The 17,174-nt window shown below is 47.5% G+C and overlaps 5 protein-coding genes across 5 annotated transcripts; 1 reads left to right on the plus strand and 4 right to left on the minus strand.

Annotated features, from left to right (window-relative positions):
* Nucleotides 1-605: 605 nt before the first annotated feature.
* On the minus strand, nucleotides 606-2,403 carry GCG54_00007476 (uncharacterized protein; the record flags this gene model as incomplete). Its single annotated transcript, XM_045407457.1, has 9 exons — nucleotides 606-901; nucleotides 953-1,020; nucleotides 1,080-1,462; nucleotides 1,519-1,586; nucleotides 1,646-1,682; nucleotides 1,733-1,914; nucleotides 1,974-2,109; nucleotides 2,159-2,311; nucleotides 2,377-2,403. The coding sequence occupies 9 exons, from the start codon at nucleotides 2,401-2,403 to the stop codon at nucleotides 606-608; spliced, it is 1,350 nt and encodes a 449-aa protein (XP_045266902.1).
* Nucleotides 2,404-6,798: 4,395 nt separating this feature from the next.
* Nucleotides 6,799-9,196, minus strand: GCG54_00007477 (Fusarisetin A cluster transcription factor fsa6; the record flags this gene model as incomplete). Its single annotated transcript, XM_045407458.1, has 3 exons — nucleotides 6,799-8,316; nucleotides 8,373-9,042; nucleotides 9,096-9,196. The coding sequence occupies 3 exons, from the start codon at nucleotides 9,194-9,196 to the stop codon at nucleotides 6,799-6,801; spliced, it is 2,289 nt and encodes a 762-aa protein (XP_045266903.1).
* Nucleotides 9,197-10,083: 887 nt separating this feature from the next.
* On the minus strand, nucleotides 10,084-10,574 carry GCG54_00007478 (uncharacterized protein; the record flags this gene model as incomplete). Its single annotated transcript, XM_045407459.1, has 2 exons — nucleotides 10,084-10,262; nucleotides 10,310-10,574. The coding sequence occupies 2 exons, from the start codon at nucleotides 10,572-10,574 to the stop codon at nucleotides 10,084-10,086; spliced, it is 444 nt and encodes a 147-aa protein (XP_045266904.1).
* A 2,885-nt stretch (nucleotides 10,575-13,459) lies between these two features.
* Nucleotides 13,460-14,680, plus strand: GCG54_00007479 (uncharacterized protein; the record flags this gene model as incomplete). The annotated part of the gene is made up of 1 exon (XM_045407460.1): nucleotides 13,460-14,680. One exon carries the CDS (start codon nucleotides 13,460-13,462, stop codon nucleotides 14,678-14,680), a length of 1,221 nt encoding a protein of 406 aa, XP_045266905.1.
* A 102-nt stretch (nucleotides 14,681-14,782) lies between these two features.
* GCG54_00007480 (uncharacterized protein) lies at nucleotides 14,783-16,210 on the minus strand (the record flags this gene model as incomplete). Its single annotated transcript, XM_045407461.1, has 1 exon — nucleotides 14,783-16,210. One exon carries the CDS (start codon nucleotides 16,208-16,210, stop codon nucleotides 14,783-14,785), a length of 1,428 nt encoding a protein of 475 aa, XP_045266906.1.
* Nucleotides 16,211-17,174: the final 964 nt, after the last annotated feature.

Here is a 17,174-nt window from a genome sequence, read left to right on the forward strand (position 1 = left end):
TTATGCTGTTCTCTTGGTGAAACAGAGAGATACCTATGATTCATCCTGAATAAAGATAACGTTGTTTCCGAATGTTCAATCCGCCTTCGCGTCTCTGTCTATCTTGAAGCGGTTATCACTGGGTCGATAGAGCCGGGGAATCGGATTGAGTCACTGGGTAGGGCGCACAGCAATCAATTGGGTTCGATGCATGCTTCGATACCCGATGTCTGACGCAGCACTGCCCTGTGACTCTAACATCCTTGTCACAACAGCACCAGATAGCCATTGTTCGTCGAGATTTTCCAATTCGTCTTCTTGATTGGACAATTGCAATTTGAACGCCATTGCGGAAAACTAGTTCGTCCAAATCTACAATGACGAAACCTGCTGTTGTTCACACAGCCGCTGTGTTGGCTACTGTACGCTAGACCTCGAGGGTAAGGCACTCACACTGCCTTACGCGTCCAGGGTACAGGCGACCAACAAATCATTCACGGTGCACTGTCAACTTTTCACAGATAAGATAGCACAGCAACCAACAGTCTTCACAATAGAAGCACCAGAATGTGCTCTCTCATGTATTCGCTACATAGGTAGACGAGTTCGTGACCTCCACCACACCTTTACCGCGAGACCCGAGGCGAGCGACTTGCTACCGAAGGAGCTATTGTCGTGTCGGTCGCCATCGTCGTCGTCGTGTCGCCGAACGACTTGTTCGGTTTGTCGTGGTACACTTGAGATACTGACACCGTGCGGCTGCTTGACAACGATGAGCCCATTGCGGACGCCACAGCGGTCGACAGGTGAACGACCTTGGAGGGAAGCGTTTTGAGGAGCTGGCGCACGTTGGGCAGGCAGGCGACGACGACGCCGACGCCGAGTTCCACGTATGCCCAGAGTACGACTGCTACGGAATCGGCTGGTGCATGTTAACAAAACAGTCATTTATCGTTCGTGCAAGTGTCCATACCAGTCGTGTTCAACGACGTTGCGAAGGCGATCAACGTCTTGATGCGCAGGATGCTGACGATTGTGAGGCTGGTCAGGTGTTAGTTACAATGCGTGCCCATTAATGTTAGAGCAATGTCAAAACTTACAAGATACCGACAAGAAACATAGCCATAACGCCGAGTTTCTTCTTCCTATCCATCTGAAGCTTGTAGAGCTGGGTGATGGGCAGGATGAGCATCACCACGTCAAGGGTGATGTTCAGGGCAACGTGGCTGAGTCCGATGCGGTTCAAGTCCAAGCATTTCCCCTCGTGCTCTCCATCCCAGCCATTCCAGAAGAAGTTGATGGGCTGGCATTCGCAAAAGCAGAGGATTATGAAGGACAGGCCGACGAGCAAGTTGAGGCCCTGCATCAGCCAGAGGACCTTGCGGAAGCGATTGTCCGGGAAGATCTTGAGGAAGAAGAACAGGATCGAGGCTTTGATGGAGGCAAGCCCGATGTAGTAAAAGAACTCCAGAACGTAGAGGAGCTGCCTCAGAGTTAGCTCACGACTTTCTGAACACACGGGTGCTTGGGAAGGCGGACCTTCAAGAAATACGTAATATCATAGTCGTGGATCGTCCAGATGTCTCTGCCAAGCCCGGCGCGAACGACTAAATTGAGGTTAGTCGAGTCTCGTGAGGGTTTGTGCACAGCTATTTTGGATACTCACAGAAGAATAGTTCGATGTAGTAGGCGATAACCATTCCCTGCGAAGTATTAATGCCTACAGTCATAGAAACAGTACCGATAGTCTTACAAAAGCAACCAAGATGACGGTGTCGTCGGCTCCCCACGCCGAAAGTTTCATAGCCTTGGAAATGAGTCGCATGGCCATGAAAGCAATGGTGACGACGGTCACAGCGCCGCTGATCCAGTAGATCGTTGGCCTCTCATCCGTGAGGGGGAAATGACATTGTGACCAAGTGGCATTCGTGGAGACTGCGTGTCATGTTAGATGGACCGGTCTTCCACGCTGTTCGTAATTTTGGCGTACTCACTCAGGATATCTTTGATGGAACACGTCTGCTGGATGCATGGTCCCACGGCTGCGTTGAACTTTGGATCCACGCAGAGACATGCTGCGTCGGTGGCAGGACATGTTGACTGCGTGAGCGCCTTGATCATGCAGCTGACCTAGTAGAGCATGTCAGCGACGACAAATGGATGGAGACTGCTTGCATACTGCACAGCTCGGGACACCCTCCAGGTCAATGGCCGCAGAGGCTATGCCCATGAATCCCAGGAACGCCAGAGTGAGAGTAAGGAACCGCATCTTGGCTGTCGACGGTGCTCGATATCGAAATATGCGTTCGTGGATTCGGATCTCGAATTCTTGCTGTCCTGTGGTGTTCTCAGGGTCTCATCCCACCGGGCGGTAGTCGAGATAGTCAGGCACAGAACAAGGACATGCCCAGGAATGGCGAGCATAATAAAGGACGACAGGACAAGAAAGAGGGGTGCGCAAATGACGATGCCGACGCCACATTCTTCTCAGTGATTGAACTCCCGATCAGTGATAGAATCGCAGGGACCACAAGCCAGCGAGAGCTCCTTGCGCCGGCCTTTCTGTGGCTTGAAATTCCCTTGTCTCCAGACCTCTAGCTCCAGTTCGGTTACTAGTCGATCTGGACATTTTGCTCTAACACCTCCAGCCATCTATATCGGGGAAGGTTCGGAGGCCCGGTGCGGGTCCCGGAAGCCGCGAGAGACCGGTGTTGGCAGACCAAGCTGTGGAGTTGAAGGGACGCAGGTCTCATTGGGAGAAACCCCAGAATTCAGGGGAACTACCCAGGGCTGGAACCAGCAGTTATCGACGGCTACTGACTCCCGTGGGAGCTGGCGGGCGGCTGCTAGCTGCTAAGGGGTGTGGCTTGACAGCGCTAGGCTGTATTCTGGGAGGTTCTGAAGATCTCCATAGCCACAGCTCGGTGAGGCCACAACACGAATACCCGAGTCTTTCGCATCTTGGTCTGTTTTGGTGAACTCTTCGCGTTTCTTGTGACGCGGGTGACCGTTGCCGGTTGCTCGAGTGGACCGCCACAGTCTCTGACACGCGAAATCCAAGACATGGAGGCACCGCATTCGGTCCCAAAGGCCTGGACCATGTGAAAGCTCTTTACGAAAGCAGACTTCAAAGGTACGTATGACGATGTTCCAATGATCTTCTAGAAACCGAGATTCGATGTTTGCGAATTCAGATCTGAAAAGTCTTCAATGCATCTGAGATAGCTTTCTGCCCTCCGTCCATCGCACAATGCTGCTAACGGAGACACCCGGCCTTTGAGGGACCACAGGTAACACCATGTTATCCCTTTAGATGCTGAAAATGGCTCAAACCGAGCGGCAGGGGTAATTGACCAATTATATAATTCGATTATGACTGACTCCGCACGAGGTACATTACTAACAGGGGTTGCCCGCACTCTCTACTACCTAAAAAATCTAGTGAGCAATACTAACGCTTAGGTCTCTTCACTATACCACTTTGCCTAGTAGTCGCCCTTCTAGTAGAGGGGTACGTCGCACTTAACGTAACTATAGCAAGTATAGCGCTACCCTCTAAGTATATTACTACTAACTACCCCTAATACTACTTTAAAACGCTTTATATAAGCCTAACACCTCTATTCTTTCTCATATCATCTAACATTATGCAAAGATCCCTCTAAAACCTAAATAGTTAAAGAGTAATGCTCTCTAATAGTAGTAAGCCTAAATCTTTCTGTGAGTTACTTATAGAGGTTATACTTAAAGTCGCTAGAGGGCTTCTAGTAGGAGGGGTTTAAGGCTTTATATAGTAGGTAGGAGTTAGTAAGGGTAACCCCTATAGAAGCTATAAGTTAGTAGATTAAACCCCTCAAAGTTAGTATAAAACCCCTAATATACCTAGTAAGAAGTTAAAAGTAATAAGCTACTAGCTACTATAGCAGCTATATTAAGTAGCTACCTTAAGGTAGTTAGCCCTATATTAGTTACTAATATTAACCCTATTTATATAGTGATTATACCTATTAATAATTATAGGGATAGGAAGGGGCAGCTTAAGCATAATAATAAGCTTCTTATGCTTACCCTAGCCTTAGGAGCTACTTATACTAGCGATAAGGTTATTAAGCACTTCAAAAAGCTTATATATAGTCCTAGCTGAAGTTAATATAAGTGGGGGATAGTGACGCATTCTAATAGTAGTAATTTCTCAGCTATTAAACATAATGCTAAATAGAAGTATTACTACGTTATCCTTAAATATAAACTAATAGATCTCACTATCTATAGTAAGGTAGGTATAGAAGGATCCCTAGGGTATATAGTTACTCTTTTTATTACTTACCTAAAGTTAGGTAAGTAGGCGCTATATCCTTAAGTTTAGACGTATAATGCTAATACTAGCGATAGGTAGATCTAATTAGTATAAGTAGTATAAAAGGTTAATAGTAGTAAATAAGTTATTAGTAAATATATAGAAGTAAGCAGTTAAGTAGGCTAGCAGTAGGCTTATAGGGCGAGGTAGGTGCTTAAATAAGGTGATAATAATAGCTTAGGTTAGTACTAGTTAGTGAAGCACTTAAGGGCTATTAGAGACCTTCTTACTAGCTGCTATAGTAGCTTTTTTAACTACCTCTACTATAGCTTAAACCTATACCTCTAGTAGTAGTAATAGAGGTATACTAATAAGGCCTTTTTTAGTTATTATAGCAGTAGTAGAGGTAGCTCTAGAAGTAGTAGCCTTACTATAGGGGATCTAAGAGAGGAAGTAGCTACCCTAAGTAAGTACTTATAACTTAAAGCTGATTTTAATAGGTTTTTTTAGTATTTTAATAATATTATAAAAGTAGCCTTAGAAGTAGATTATATACTTATTAATAGAGATAGCTAAGCTAAGATTCTATAGTGAAATTAAGGTCTTTTCTATTAGGTTAGACTAGAAGTTAATCTTTTACTAGATGCTTTATAGTAAAGTTACTATATTAAGGTCCTAAAGTTAAAAGTTATAGTAGATAGCAAAAAAATAGTCCCTTAAGATATACTTACTTAAGTTATAAGTAGGGTAGTGAGGATTAGAGAACTAATAGTACTATATTTTAGCCTTAGAGTGAATTATTATATAAATAAGTATAGCAAAAAAGATATATATTTTAATAGGAGTAATAGCAAAGTTAACGTTATAGTAAGAGGCTTTCTACTTAAGGCTTTAGTGAGGGCTGCTAATACTAACTTAACGTTAGTAGTAGTATTAATTAGTTTATTTTATTTAGTTTGTTACTACTTTAAGAGGTAGGAAGTAGAGGAAGATCTTAATAGTGCTCTTACTAGTGAGGAGGGTAAGTATAAGCGTATAGCTAGTAATATGTAGCTTTAAAAAAGCTAAGTAGTAGTACTCCTTAGGTATATTACTAATAAGTTAATCCTAAGGTGAGTGCTGCGAGAGAGGTTTAAGCCTAAAAAAGTTATGTTTTTTAGCGCCTTATAAGGGGGGGGGTGCTTAAAAGTTAAGGTTTTATAATATAAGGTCCTATTAACTTAGATTAAGCTTTAGGCTAAAATTAGCTATAGAAGAGATAAAATAACTAGAAAAAATTATATACCTTTATCTGCTTTATTAGATTTATTAGTAGTGAGGTCTACTTTATTATTATTAATATTATTATTATTATTATTATAGGAGGGGATTATAGGGAGGGTGAAAACGCCACTTTAGCATATTAAAGTTAGAAGGCTAAGTTAGCTGAGGCCTAGGTGCGTTGAGAAATCTATAATTAACTAAAAGCATACTAGTTAAAATCTAGCGCCTCTAATTAGCCTAAAGTTAGTAGGGGTAGGTTAAGTTATTAATTATATCTAAGCGTTAAAATACTAATTTTTAACTTTAGTAGTTAATTAAAAATTTAATATAGATTAGTAACTTCTAAAAACCCCTAAAAAATAATTACTATATTAATCTATATTAGAATATCTCTTTTTTTTTATTAGTTAGATTATAGTTAATTTATAGTGGATTTTTAGAAAATGCTACTTTATATTAACTCCCCTGTGAGTGCCTAATATCACTTTTTAAAAGTGGGTTGAGCTATTTTCAGCATCTAAAGGGATACCCGTCGCTGCCCAAGACATCCAAGCCACACCTTGAGACTAGTTAGCCACTAAAGGAACCAGCCGCTATACTAAAGCACGTCGAAATTTTGCAGAAACTATCATATCATCAGAGACCAAGCTGCAAAAGGATTTCAACCATTTACATGGATTGAGACGAGGAAACAAAACTCCTGATCTTTGACACTTCGATGTTCTCATGCCAAACATCGCAAGACCTTCTGACTGAACATCATAATAACATGAGTAGTGATGTTGCAATCCCTCACACGTCTCTCGTTCTTCATGTCCAGACGATGAACGCAAGATTGATCTGTCTAAACAAGTGTCTAGTCTGTGCACCCGGCAGTTCGACGTCAAACAAGAGCAATCTCACTGCAAGGGGCATTCGCAGTACCGTGCCCCTTTTCGCGCTCTCGTAGATGATGGCACTAGCAAAATTCTTGACGCCACTCACCGACTAATTCACAAAGACGTTAACCGGCCCGGAACCGTTGGGCTGGGAACGCTGCGTCGTTCTGTTATGAATGGGTGTTCTGGCGGATCCTCAAAAACTTAGTCGTTCCCAACAACCAGGACCAAAGCTGCGACGAAACAAAGTTCAAAGACCAGGAACCATTTCAACGAAAGAATCTCGGTCATATCTAGCAAGGTCTGATCAAAATTCGGTTAGCATTATTTATCTCTGAATAGCGGAGCTCGAGTGTAAGCCAATTCAGGTTTTGAAGATGGCTATGTGTTTCCATCATTCAGTAGTATCCAGTCCGCGATATTGACACCCTCTTGAAAGTTCTCAAGACCTAATCGCATAGATGCATCATTCTGACCCGGGATTAAATGATCCTCCGAGGCTCCAACTACTGAAAAGTCTGTTGTACATCCAGTTAGCGTATGATGCAGAGCGCACTCGCCACGAATCTCACCTGTGCGAAGATGGAGAGCTTCCTCGAGCCACCTATCATCGTCCCAGCCCATTCCAGTCTCCCCCAAATCCCCCTTTTCGTGCGAGCTGGTCGTTTCCATCGGCATCTCTTCCATGCTGCGCGACATTAATTCCATGTCAAACCTTGGACCTCCCGCCCTAGCCAGAACGATGCTAATTGCTTGGGCTGCCTTCTTGGCCTCCTTCGAATGTTGGCTTTTTGTCATCCAGATTGCTCTGGAGCTTCGAAGAGCTTCCATGATCTCCTCATCTCTGTCGACTGGTCTCTTTCGATGGACCACTGAGCACAGGATCATGGTAGCTGTCAGGAAATGATGATTCATTAGTGACCCAACTCGCCATTGCATGATATGAAGCTGTCCTCCCGGACGGGTCTCCTCATTCAGAATCTTCTGAATACGCAAAGTCTCCAGCGCCGCGTTAACGCATGCCTCCCTTGAATAAGCGAACAGGTCGTTGCTAGGAGAGAGGGATTCTGTGAACAGGAATCTTCGATGAAGCATGATTTGGCCCTTGCAATAGATGTGGCTCAAGAACAAGCGGGCCATGATGGTTTGTGGTGAATCAGTGACGCTGGATGCCATTGACTTGGGCTGCAGGGGTGGTGGGATACTTCCTTTTGCATCGTTCAAGATCTTGTCGACTCTCATGTACTCAGTGTACCCGGAAGGCTTCAATGACGATGTCAGATCTGAGACGGCACCCAAAGCTATGAGAATTCGCCGTCTTGCAATGATGCCCAACGCTGTGGTGTGCTCCGTCTCCGGGCGAGGCGGAGGTAGTTCGGTAATGGCCTCTTCAAGATCTGAATCATTCAGGTTTCTTGGTTCCTCCGTGTCGAATTGGTCGCTGGTGATCATACGGGGCATGCCCATCTGACCGGAAATGAGACTATCGCCGAGGAGAACAGTCGCCCACACCCTTCGCCTCATTTCCCCTTCAAGTGGGGTGATGCCAGGAAAGTGTTTGGGATCGCGATGATATCCCATGCGTTTCGCCAGGTTCACCTCAATCCCCAAAAGAAACCAGACATCTTTTTCGGCATCTTCGTGAATTCGAAACTCGATATAGACGTAGTTCATGAATGTCTCCAACGTATGGGTACCGCCGTTGGTATATTCGCCCATGATGAGACACTGAACTACCTTCTCCCTGTACGCCTCAATATCCAGATCGTGATCGGTTAGCTCTCTAGAAAGCACTGAGCCGTTGGTGTCTGAAGCTATCAGGGCCAGGCAAATCATGCTATACAGCAGCCCGATCCACATGATGCTGGCACTTGAGGTATTGGCCCAGAAGGCTTCGTACTGGTAATTTCAGCTTTAGCAAGGGGGAGATGATGGAGTGAATGCAAGTTACGTACATCTTGAATAAACGTGGGACCATGCACAGAAGCTTTTGATGCGACAATTAGCGGCGAGGTTATCCAAGGAAAAAGGGGGCACTCACATGAAGCTACTAGGTCTAGATGATTGAAGTATCTGGATACGTAACGGTCGACAGTAGATTTGGGCGGTAGGGCAGATAAAATCTCTTCCCTACATCTTGCGGGTTTGCAGCCATAGAGCAAAAGCGCTCGTCGTGGATGGAAGGATCTTGAGGCCGCATTACCACCAACGTCTTGGATCGGTCCTACTGCAGATCCCGGGCTTTCAACAGCCCTGAACTGCTCCTCTCGATTGAAGTGATCTCTGAGGTCCGCAATGCTATCCAGAATGGCAGCCCAGTGATCACCACTGACGTATTGGTGATCTGCAGCGCCAGTACGGAGGCTTCCAGTCTCGGAGCTGTCGTCTATGGGCTTGTCGATGGCTGCATTTCTGGTGGGATGTGCCGACTCATTCAGTTTGTTTAAGCTCTGCTCAGGACTAATGGTCATGACCAAGCGCTCAAGGTACGAAAGACGATCCTGTAGTGTGGCATCGTTTGATGATTCTGTTGATGCCGATACCATCGTGGAGTTCTCTGCGTAGACGCACGATTGGCCTCGGGTTGAGCAGTTGAAACATGGCTTCTTGCGATCGCATCGCAGTCTAGTTGAGCGGCATGAGCGACATTTTACATGATTAAGGAGGCATTGACTTACTTTCGGCGACGACATAGATTGCAAGAAAGCTGCGGCTTATCTCGCCGGCGGCTGGCAATGGGTCGCGGACGCTGGGCAATCTCTCCAGGGTCGGTGGTCATTGAGGGACCGTTTGCCGCTAATGCTGGTAGCGCTTCAGGCATCCCGTTTCTTGCCAGCGGCGGCACGATACCTATCTTGCGCAACAGTCGGGGGGAGAAAGTGCTCGTCAAGAAATGCCTGGAACTTTGGAAGCAATAGATCGAGGGAACCTTAGTAGCTATAATCATTCATGCCCATGAGCGGCTGATGAACCTCGACACATGGTGTTTGCGACACGCGAATTTAAGGGCTTGGAACCATCGAACAGTAAGCACTAAACCGTTTAGGCTCATTCGCAATGGTGCGGCCGGGAAGGAGTTAATGTTTTGACCATCCGACCCTCCGACCGATCATCCGGCCCCACAAAAGCCGACGAAGTCGCGGTCTCACACGTGATCCTCGGAGTTTCCTTACTTTAGAAGCTTGTGCGCCTCAAACGGTACGTGCTACATTATATTCCGATGTATAATTCTATTCTGGATTTGCCTTACTCGATATCTGGCTTCTTCTTAAGCGTCGCAAAGCTCTCACTATCATCTTTGATGTGATCTATGTGTATTGTAAGGCAAGATGTTTCCTTGAACTCGCTCTGTTTTCCTGGACTAAAAGTTCCGCTCTATCGTCTTGTGTGTAGTTTTCAGGCCCCTCGAGCCGGTTTTGGGAACAAGAGATCAGAACTAGGTGGGGCTTTTCCGATCCCATTGAAGGCATATCACGTCGAAGAAAAAACGGAAATCTTTTTAGGGGCGCCCGGAATGAGTGATGTAAATTGAGATGCCGCATTTGCTTGCGGCAAGAAGTTAAGAAATACGATACAAAGAAATGTCTCTGGACAATGCAGCTGTCTCTAACAACTAGCACTGCATTCCCCGCAATTCCATCAGGTCTTCAATCGTGATGTGCATACTTAAGCGTAAGCACGGAGAGCATCAGCAAGCTGGTTGTACTGCTCAGGGGTAAGGTTGCTGTAGGAGAGGCAGTCAGAGCCGCAGGGAAGGGCGAAGGGCCCGGTGCCATCGCCGACAAGGACGTTAGCCAGGTTCATGCAGGTGGCGGGGACGCCAGAGAACTGGATCTCTGCGGTGACTGTTAGCAATCATGCGCTCAACTTGATGAGTGGTTTAGTGCCTTACCAGTGTCAGAGGGTGCAGTGGCGGTGATAGTCAGGCCAGAGATGTCGTCGCGGCAGCGCTGGTACTCGAACTCGGGGACACCCTCGACCTGGCGAGGGCGGACAGTGGCGACGAAGCCATCACGCTTGCCGAAGATGGTGGTGAAGAGCTCGGCGATGCCGCCACCGAAGAACTCGGCGGCCAGGCCAATGCCGCGGCCAATGTCAGCCTGAGCGGGCTGAGCGACCATGAGAGCGACGGGAACAATGACAGTGGAGGCCTTCATTTTGATTCTTTGAGGAGGGTTGGTGATTCAGAGTGAAAGCTTGTGTATGAGATTTGAGACTTGAGTATGAAGAGCTGTGTGGAATGTTTGTGTTGATGCGGATGAGGAGGAAAGAATTGTGTTCATTGAGTGTGTAGACCGGTCCTTATATAGAATTTGTTCAACATATTTGTGTTGGGCAGTCGATATGGACAGCTCCAGTTCACAGGTTGCAAGCAGGATCACTGGCAAAGATCGTCGATCGATTCTATGGGCCTCACTACCATGAACGAAGTTTTCACGAGGCGAAGCCATTCAGGGGTTGCCTATAGCCTCTTCAGTCAAGTATACGCGTAAGCCAAGCTCAGAGGAATCAAATCCCAAACGATTAGTGAGATATCGCAACACAATAAACGGTGTCGTGAATCGTGCAATGAACCTAGCAAGGCCTTTCAGCATTGTGAATGCTCTGCCATCGAATTCGGTAGCGGCGTATGTAAATGTCCCCACAGTTCTTGTAGACTCAATGCCTTAGTGCAGGCTGTCACCTATCCTTCGCCAAGTCTAAAAGACCAGGTTCGACGCCGAGAATCCGATGTGTGCTGACTCTCAGATAACTCGAATGTGTGATCACAGCCTACGTGCCAGGATTCCTTCGTCTATATCCACAATCAACATGTCACCGATGGCAATCAGACGTAATCATTGTCATGAGGGGACCTGAAGATAAAGCTTATCCCGAGATATTATCGTAAAAGTCATGATCAACGTAAAGCCTTTGAATGTGGCCTACGCTATTAAATAAACCAGGGCAACCGGATCAAGTAAAATGGAGTGAACGGAGTTGGCGCTTTGTATCATCTGATCTGCTATCATTTTCATCATCGCGGGTCGTTGTGCTTTCGTGGTCCATACTTAGTAGACTGAAAACCCGCAACCACTGTAGATAGTCCTTAGCAGCGCACTTAGTTGACTGTTGTAGGTGCGTGGTTAGCCGAATCTTCTCAATGCCATGTCTCAATTCAAGGGAAACATCCATCGTCTTGCACATCCATCTGATTCGTTCCTAGGTATGATAGATTTGTGGGGTAATTTGCGCCAAGGATCTCGGGCCGCACCACGGAATACAGTCCGTTGCGTTGACAGCGTCCGCCCCTGACTTTGTGGCCCGAAAAAGGCAAAAAAAGGGGCTTTTTGCTAAAAAACCACCAAATCGCCCCAAACTTCACACCTTCATAGCTCTATGCGTACGCAATGCGTACGAATAAAAAAGATATCGTTATAATCACCTAATCGAGGGCTATTAATTGATATACTTTTTATTCGTACGCATTGCGTACGCATAGAGCTATGAAGGTGTGAAGTTTAGGGCGATTTTAAGGGGGTTTTTAAGCGGACAGTTCAACGCAACGCACCAGGGGTTTCGTTTTTTCTTTTCAGCGTTGCGTTTAGTGTCCGCTAGCCCAAAAACCCCCTAAATCACCCTAAACTTCACACCTTAATAGCTCTATGCGTACGCAATGCGTACGAATAAAAAAGATATCATTATAATCACCTAATCGAGGGCTATTAATTGATATACCTTTTATTCGTACGCACTGCGTACGCATAGAGCTATTAAGGTGTGAAGTTTAGGGCGATTTGGTGGTTTTTAGGCTAGCGGAAAATTTTCCTTCCGGGTCAAAGTCGGGGGCGGACGCCGTCAACGCAACGGACTGTAACCGTCCTACGAGGCGAGGTTGCCCTGACCCACTAGATACTCACCTAGTTGTCAGCCTCCTATCTACTTCCAGAATACGAGACCAGATTCAGTCCCTCAGTTCATCCGAAACTGGTCATCTCTGATCCGATTACGCCGGGCCAAGACCACGTGTGGGAGCAATAGGTCCTCTAGGCAACCGTTTTGCACGTTTGAGGTGAATGTAACAGGGATTTTGTGCCTGACTTAATGTTGGTAGGGCAAAGCTTTAGCGAGAAGGAATGTGCTGAGATTCCTTCGGGTCTGGGCACCCCATGTTGAGAGAAGGATGAGGATATGGAATTTGTGGAATATGGTCCAGTGGAACCCAAGAAATCCTTCCTTCTTGATCGAGTTTCATCTCGCGAGGCGATACTCTGAGTTTCGAAGAGTTCTAGAACGTGCGGCTTGTGAATCATGGACACAGTTGACTTCAGCCGGTCCGACAGCTCACGCCCTTCGCCGCGGCAATTCCTCGATGACGTTGTAGCCACAGAGGCCGAAGTCATCTGTTTCTATGAATTGTTATCTTGCGGCTTCGAATCACCCAACAGAAAGTATTTGAATCGCTATTGGATGGTCCACTCGCAATCTGCTAAGTTGGATTGAATACTAGTCTTCTCACTCGACTGGAGAAGACGTGGAAGCCTACCGCGGTGGCAGCAGGTTGCCTGCCGCATGTCTGAACCAAAAGAACCAGGTCCACAATCAGCAGCTAAGCATACTGCAACCCCAAAAGTTCATCCTTCGCCAGAATGAGGCTAGAGTCATCCCATCATTCGACCGGGACAGCCCCACAACATCCTCAGTCGTCGAAGTGGGAATTCGGTGCCTGGCCTTGGCCCATTTACATCCTTGCCAGCGATCGGCGATCGTCACCTCAGCCGCGATGGGGCTGTTGCATGAGCCCGCAAATGTTGCGGGAGAACCATCGTTCAGCTCATCAACTGCAGTCAAAGGATTCAACGTCGGGTTATAATTCCTTCCGTCTCAAGGCACACCCGCGAAGGATTCAGTTCTAGTTCTGACATTGTCGTCAGCCAAGTCGACGGCGAGGCCGTTCCCGAAAAGGCTGATGGATGTAAGTGATTTTAAGTCCGGATGACTTCGTCGACTTACAAACGCGCTCTTTCGGCACCAAGCTCGCCTTCATTCAGCCCATTTGATGATGGAGATTGGTTTTGTCAAGTTGCTCCGCAACACGGAGTTGTCCGCCGTTCTACACGGACTAGTCCCCGTGGTCTGGTTCTTGACTTCCCTGCCAGCTTTCGTCGTCACCATTCAGCAGAGACCTGGCCGTCAAAGATGGTTTCTGCTACCTTTCAACGTCGCCGGACCCATTATCTGTTTCCTACAGGTTGGCAGGCTTAAGGCAGGTCTTGACTGGCTTTGGGCTTTCACGTCTATCATTTACATTTTTCATGCGACTTCGGGCCTTTATCTTGAACAATGGACTATTCCTGATACCGCATCACGGTCAGGAGATTTCTCGGCAGAGAGACTCTACGCTTCAGTGAAGGCATGGAACAACCCTCGTCGGCTACCGCTTCGTGTATCCACACCTCAACGCCTCTTTACTCGACGCCAGCGGGCTTACTTTACTTTTCGCAAGCTGGGCCTAATCTGTATTCACTGGGGCATCTATCTTGCCACTGATGTCGGCACCTTATTTCTCCTACGACCGGCCCCTAGGGAATTCGCACCACCAGGCTATTTCCATTTCGCCCTCGACCGCGCAGCTCTTTTGCGGACAGCATACTCTTTCCAGTGGGCCTGGCTGACATACTTCATTCTCACCGTCGCGAATGCCATCGTCGCCATATTTTTCGTCAGCATCCTGCAGCTAGATGAACCAGACGAGTGGCCATCCCTCTGGGGAAATCTCCTCCAAGTCCACAGCATCAGAAGCTTCTGGGGCGTGTTCTGGCAGAACATTGGAAGCCCGTCGCAATTGACATACGGGCGCTTCTTCACCCGAAACCTGCTAGGCCTAAAGTCTAAAGTCACGGCAGAGAAATCGTTTCTGGCATTCTTTGTCTTCATGATGTCGGGGACGATCCACGCTGCGACCAATTGGATGACGAGGAACACAGCTCCTGTTGACGACATCTATGGAGACATGGTTTTCTTGCTTTTGAACTTTGCGGGCGGATTATTGGAAGTTTTGGTGCAGAAACTTGTTTATACCAGGCTAAAGATGAATAAGGGCAAGGAAAATTCAGGTACCGCGTACTCCGTTGTTCGCAGAGCGTTTGGGGTCTTCTGGGTGTTTGTTTTCTTTTATACCATTGTACCCCCTTGGCAGTTCCCTTACATTGAGGCAGACTTTCGGCGCCGCTTTGTGCCTTTCAGGATGAACGTTCAGCTTCAAAGACCTCAGTTACCATAATCAGTAGAGACTCGAGCTTGCAGCAGATAAAGAGAGAAGGAGAGATAAGCAGAACGATGGAACTTACTGCCAATATGAAGAAATAATGATTGCTTCTGTACCTCAGATGTATCCAAGCTCCTCCATAGCCTCCTCCTCAAGTCGAGCATCATCCTCGGGCTTGAATACCTTGTCAAAGTTCTCCGGTCTCACAAAGCCATCCTGCCCATTCCGTCCCCTCACGAACATCTCTCTCTCCAGCCATTTCTCCTGCACTCTATTACCCACATGAAACCCCTGAGCATTCTTTCTCGCCGCATCCGTAAGGACAATGGCTCTGATCAGCTTCTCCTGGCTGCTCTCATTTCCAGTGGGATTCTCATGCACCCACAGGAACCTGTGGGTCATGTCCTTGTACAGATCGTACCAGCTCGCGCACCGGTTCTGCAGCCCCAAGAGCGTGTCTTTGACAGCCGTTTCGTATGCAAAGGGGAAGAAACCCGCCGAGTCAAAGTTGGTAATGGCCACAAGCTCATAGCCTGGGCCAAAGTCAACCTGCCGTGGTCGCATGAGGATGTTGCGAGGTTCGAGGTCGTTGTGGCAAAAGGCGCTGGAGTACGTCAGGAGGGCGAGGTTGTCGGGGGTAAACTCGACCTGGTGGCGCATGGAGCTGTCCCTCTTAAAGTCGCCGTCAAGGAGGATGGAACCGTCGCTTGAAGTTGCTAGCTCGTACCTAGCGTTGCCTGGTGAAAGCTTCTTCATTAGGAACGTGGCCATGTCACTGAACCAACCCACCTGCGAATTGCCTACCGCGGGTATATCTTCCATTTCTTGTGTCTGTAGGCCGTTCTCGGATAGGATGATCCAGTCTTCCATGTCAAGGTCACCAAAGTTGATCTTCTGCAGCTCCGACATTGCGTCGACGATGTCCTTCATGAAAGCTTTCTTTACGACCGGGTTGAATTCGTCCCAGAACCTTTCAGCAGGAACAGCGTCATGGTAATGCTGGCTGAGGAGATAGTGAAGCTGAAGACCGTCTCGGGTACGCGTAGTCCCGGCACCCCATACCTTGGGCACAAGCGAGGGCAACTTCCGATGGGCCAGCTTCTGGAACGCCGCCGAGCATAAAAGCTGATTGTTCCGGCGGGGCTTCTCGATGCGAGCCATGAGGTGCGTGGGGAGTCCATCCGGGGGCTCTTCGCGGTCGGTGAGGTCGATGACGAACTCGCAAGTGTCGATGGTGTTGAAGATGATGGTGTACCTCGGGGATTGTTGCCAGTTGCTGCCGAACATCCCCTGAAAAACGGCAAGATCGGGAGCGATAACCTGCTCGCCCATGTTATTGTCAACGTGAACATAAGGCCCGGTGGGCCCCTCGAATCTCGACTCTGTAATGTGAAGGTTGGAGAAAGGATTCTCGATGTCCCAAACCATGGGGTCCACGGTCCTGCCCCGGGCAGATCTGGTTACGTCCGTGAAGCCGTAGTCGGCGAATCGGCTGGCGAGATAGGAGCCTTCGCTGTCACTATCACTTTCGAATCGGTAGGCCATAATGAGAGTGGCGTGTTGGTAATTCCGACACAGAACAATATAGGTAGAGGCTTCTATGTTGTGGGGAAGGAAACTCACCGCGTGTAGGGACGTTGTTGGGGTCTTTGTGGAGTGGAGGTGATTGAGGGCTTGAGATTGGAAGTGTTTGAAGTGATGATTGACTGGAATCTGGAAGGTATGGGAGTTTTCACTGTATTTGTAGGTTCATGCTCACAGGCGCTCTGGAAGCAGGTTCTTTCGAAGCCCTCTGCGTTCTTCACCTGAACAATGCAATAGTCTTTAGTGGTGCGACTAAGAACGTCTTGTCCTTGTGGTGCAACGACTGTTCTCCTGAAGACTCTGTTGCCAGTCAGCGTTGTTAGATTCCTTCTACGCGTACACTACATTGTTTGTAATCGACCTTTGTCGTTGTCTGGAGATGATTCGAGTCGGTTCAACATAATAGCTCAGCCTTCCAAAAGACAAAGAAGCGAGACAATTGTTCTGTAATAGTATCCATCTCAGATATAGCACCCGTGCTAAGAGTGAAGTGCGAGTGACTACTATAGTTTGAGAAAAAGGCTGCGTTTGCTATATAAATTTGTAGTTGTGTGGGCAACTCGAAGGTGCTTGCAGTTCAAGCGATTACGAATTGACCCTAGGCCAGGGACGTTGCCGTGAAAACCAGATGAGTTGAATCGGGATGTGAACTTGAAATCTGGCAAAATGACAAGTTGAGAACGAAATTTAAGATGTCAAACATTGGAAATCAAGGCGATTCTATGTGTTTTATTCTGTCGCAAGACCAGTGAGGTTCACAGGGAAGATGCTTCATCCTCAATGATTGCCGCCTGCCTCACCGAAGGGACCTCTCGGTCAACACGTTGGCCCGAGCTCCCTCACCGAGTCCCCCACCAATGCCGCCCCACCACACCGCGCATCTTCAGTGCTCCTTCCTCGTCTCAACTCACCACCAAACTCGTCC

This window comes from Colletotrichum gloeosporioides (assembly GCF_011800055.1).
Source record: "Colletotrichum gloeosporioides strain Lc1 chromosome Unknown consensus_27, whole genome shotgun sequence".
NCBI lineage: Eukaryota > Fungi > Ascomycota > Sordariomycetes > Glomerellales > Glomerellaceae > Colletotrichum > Colletotrichum gloeosporioides.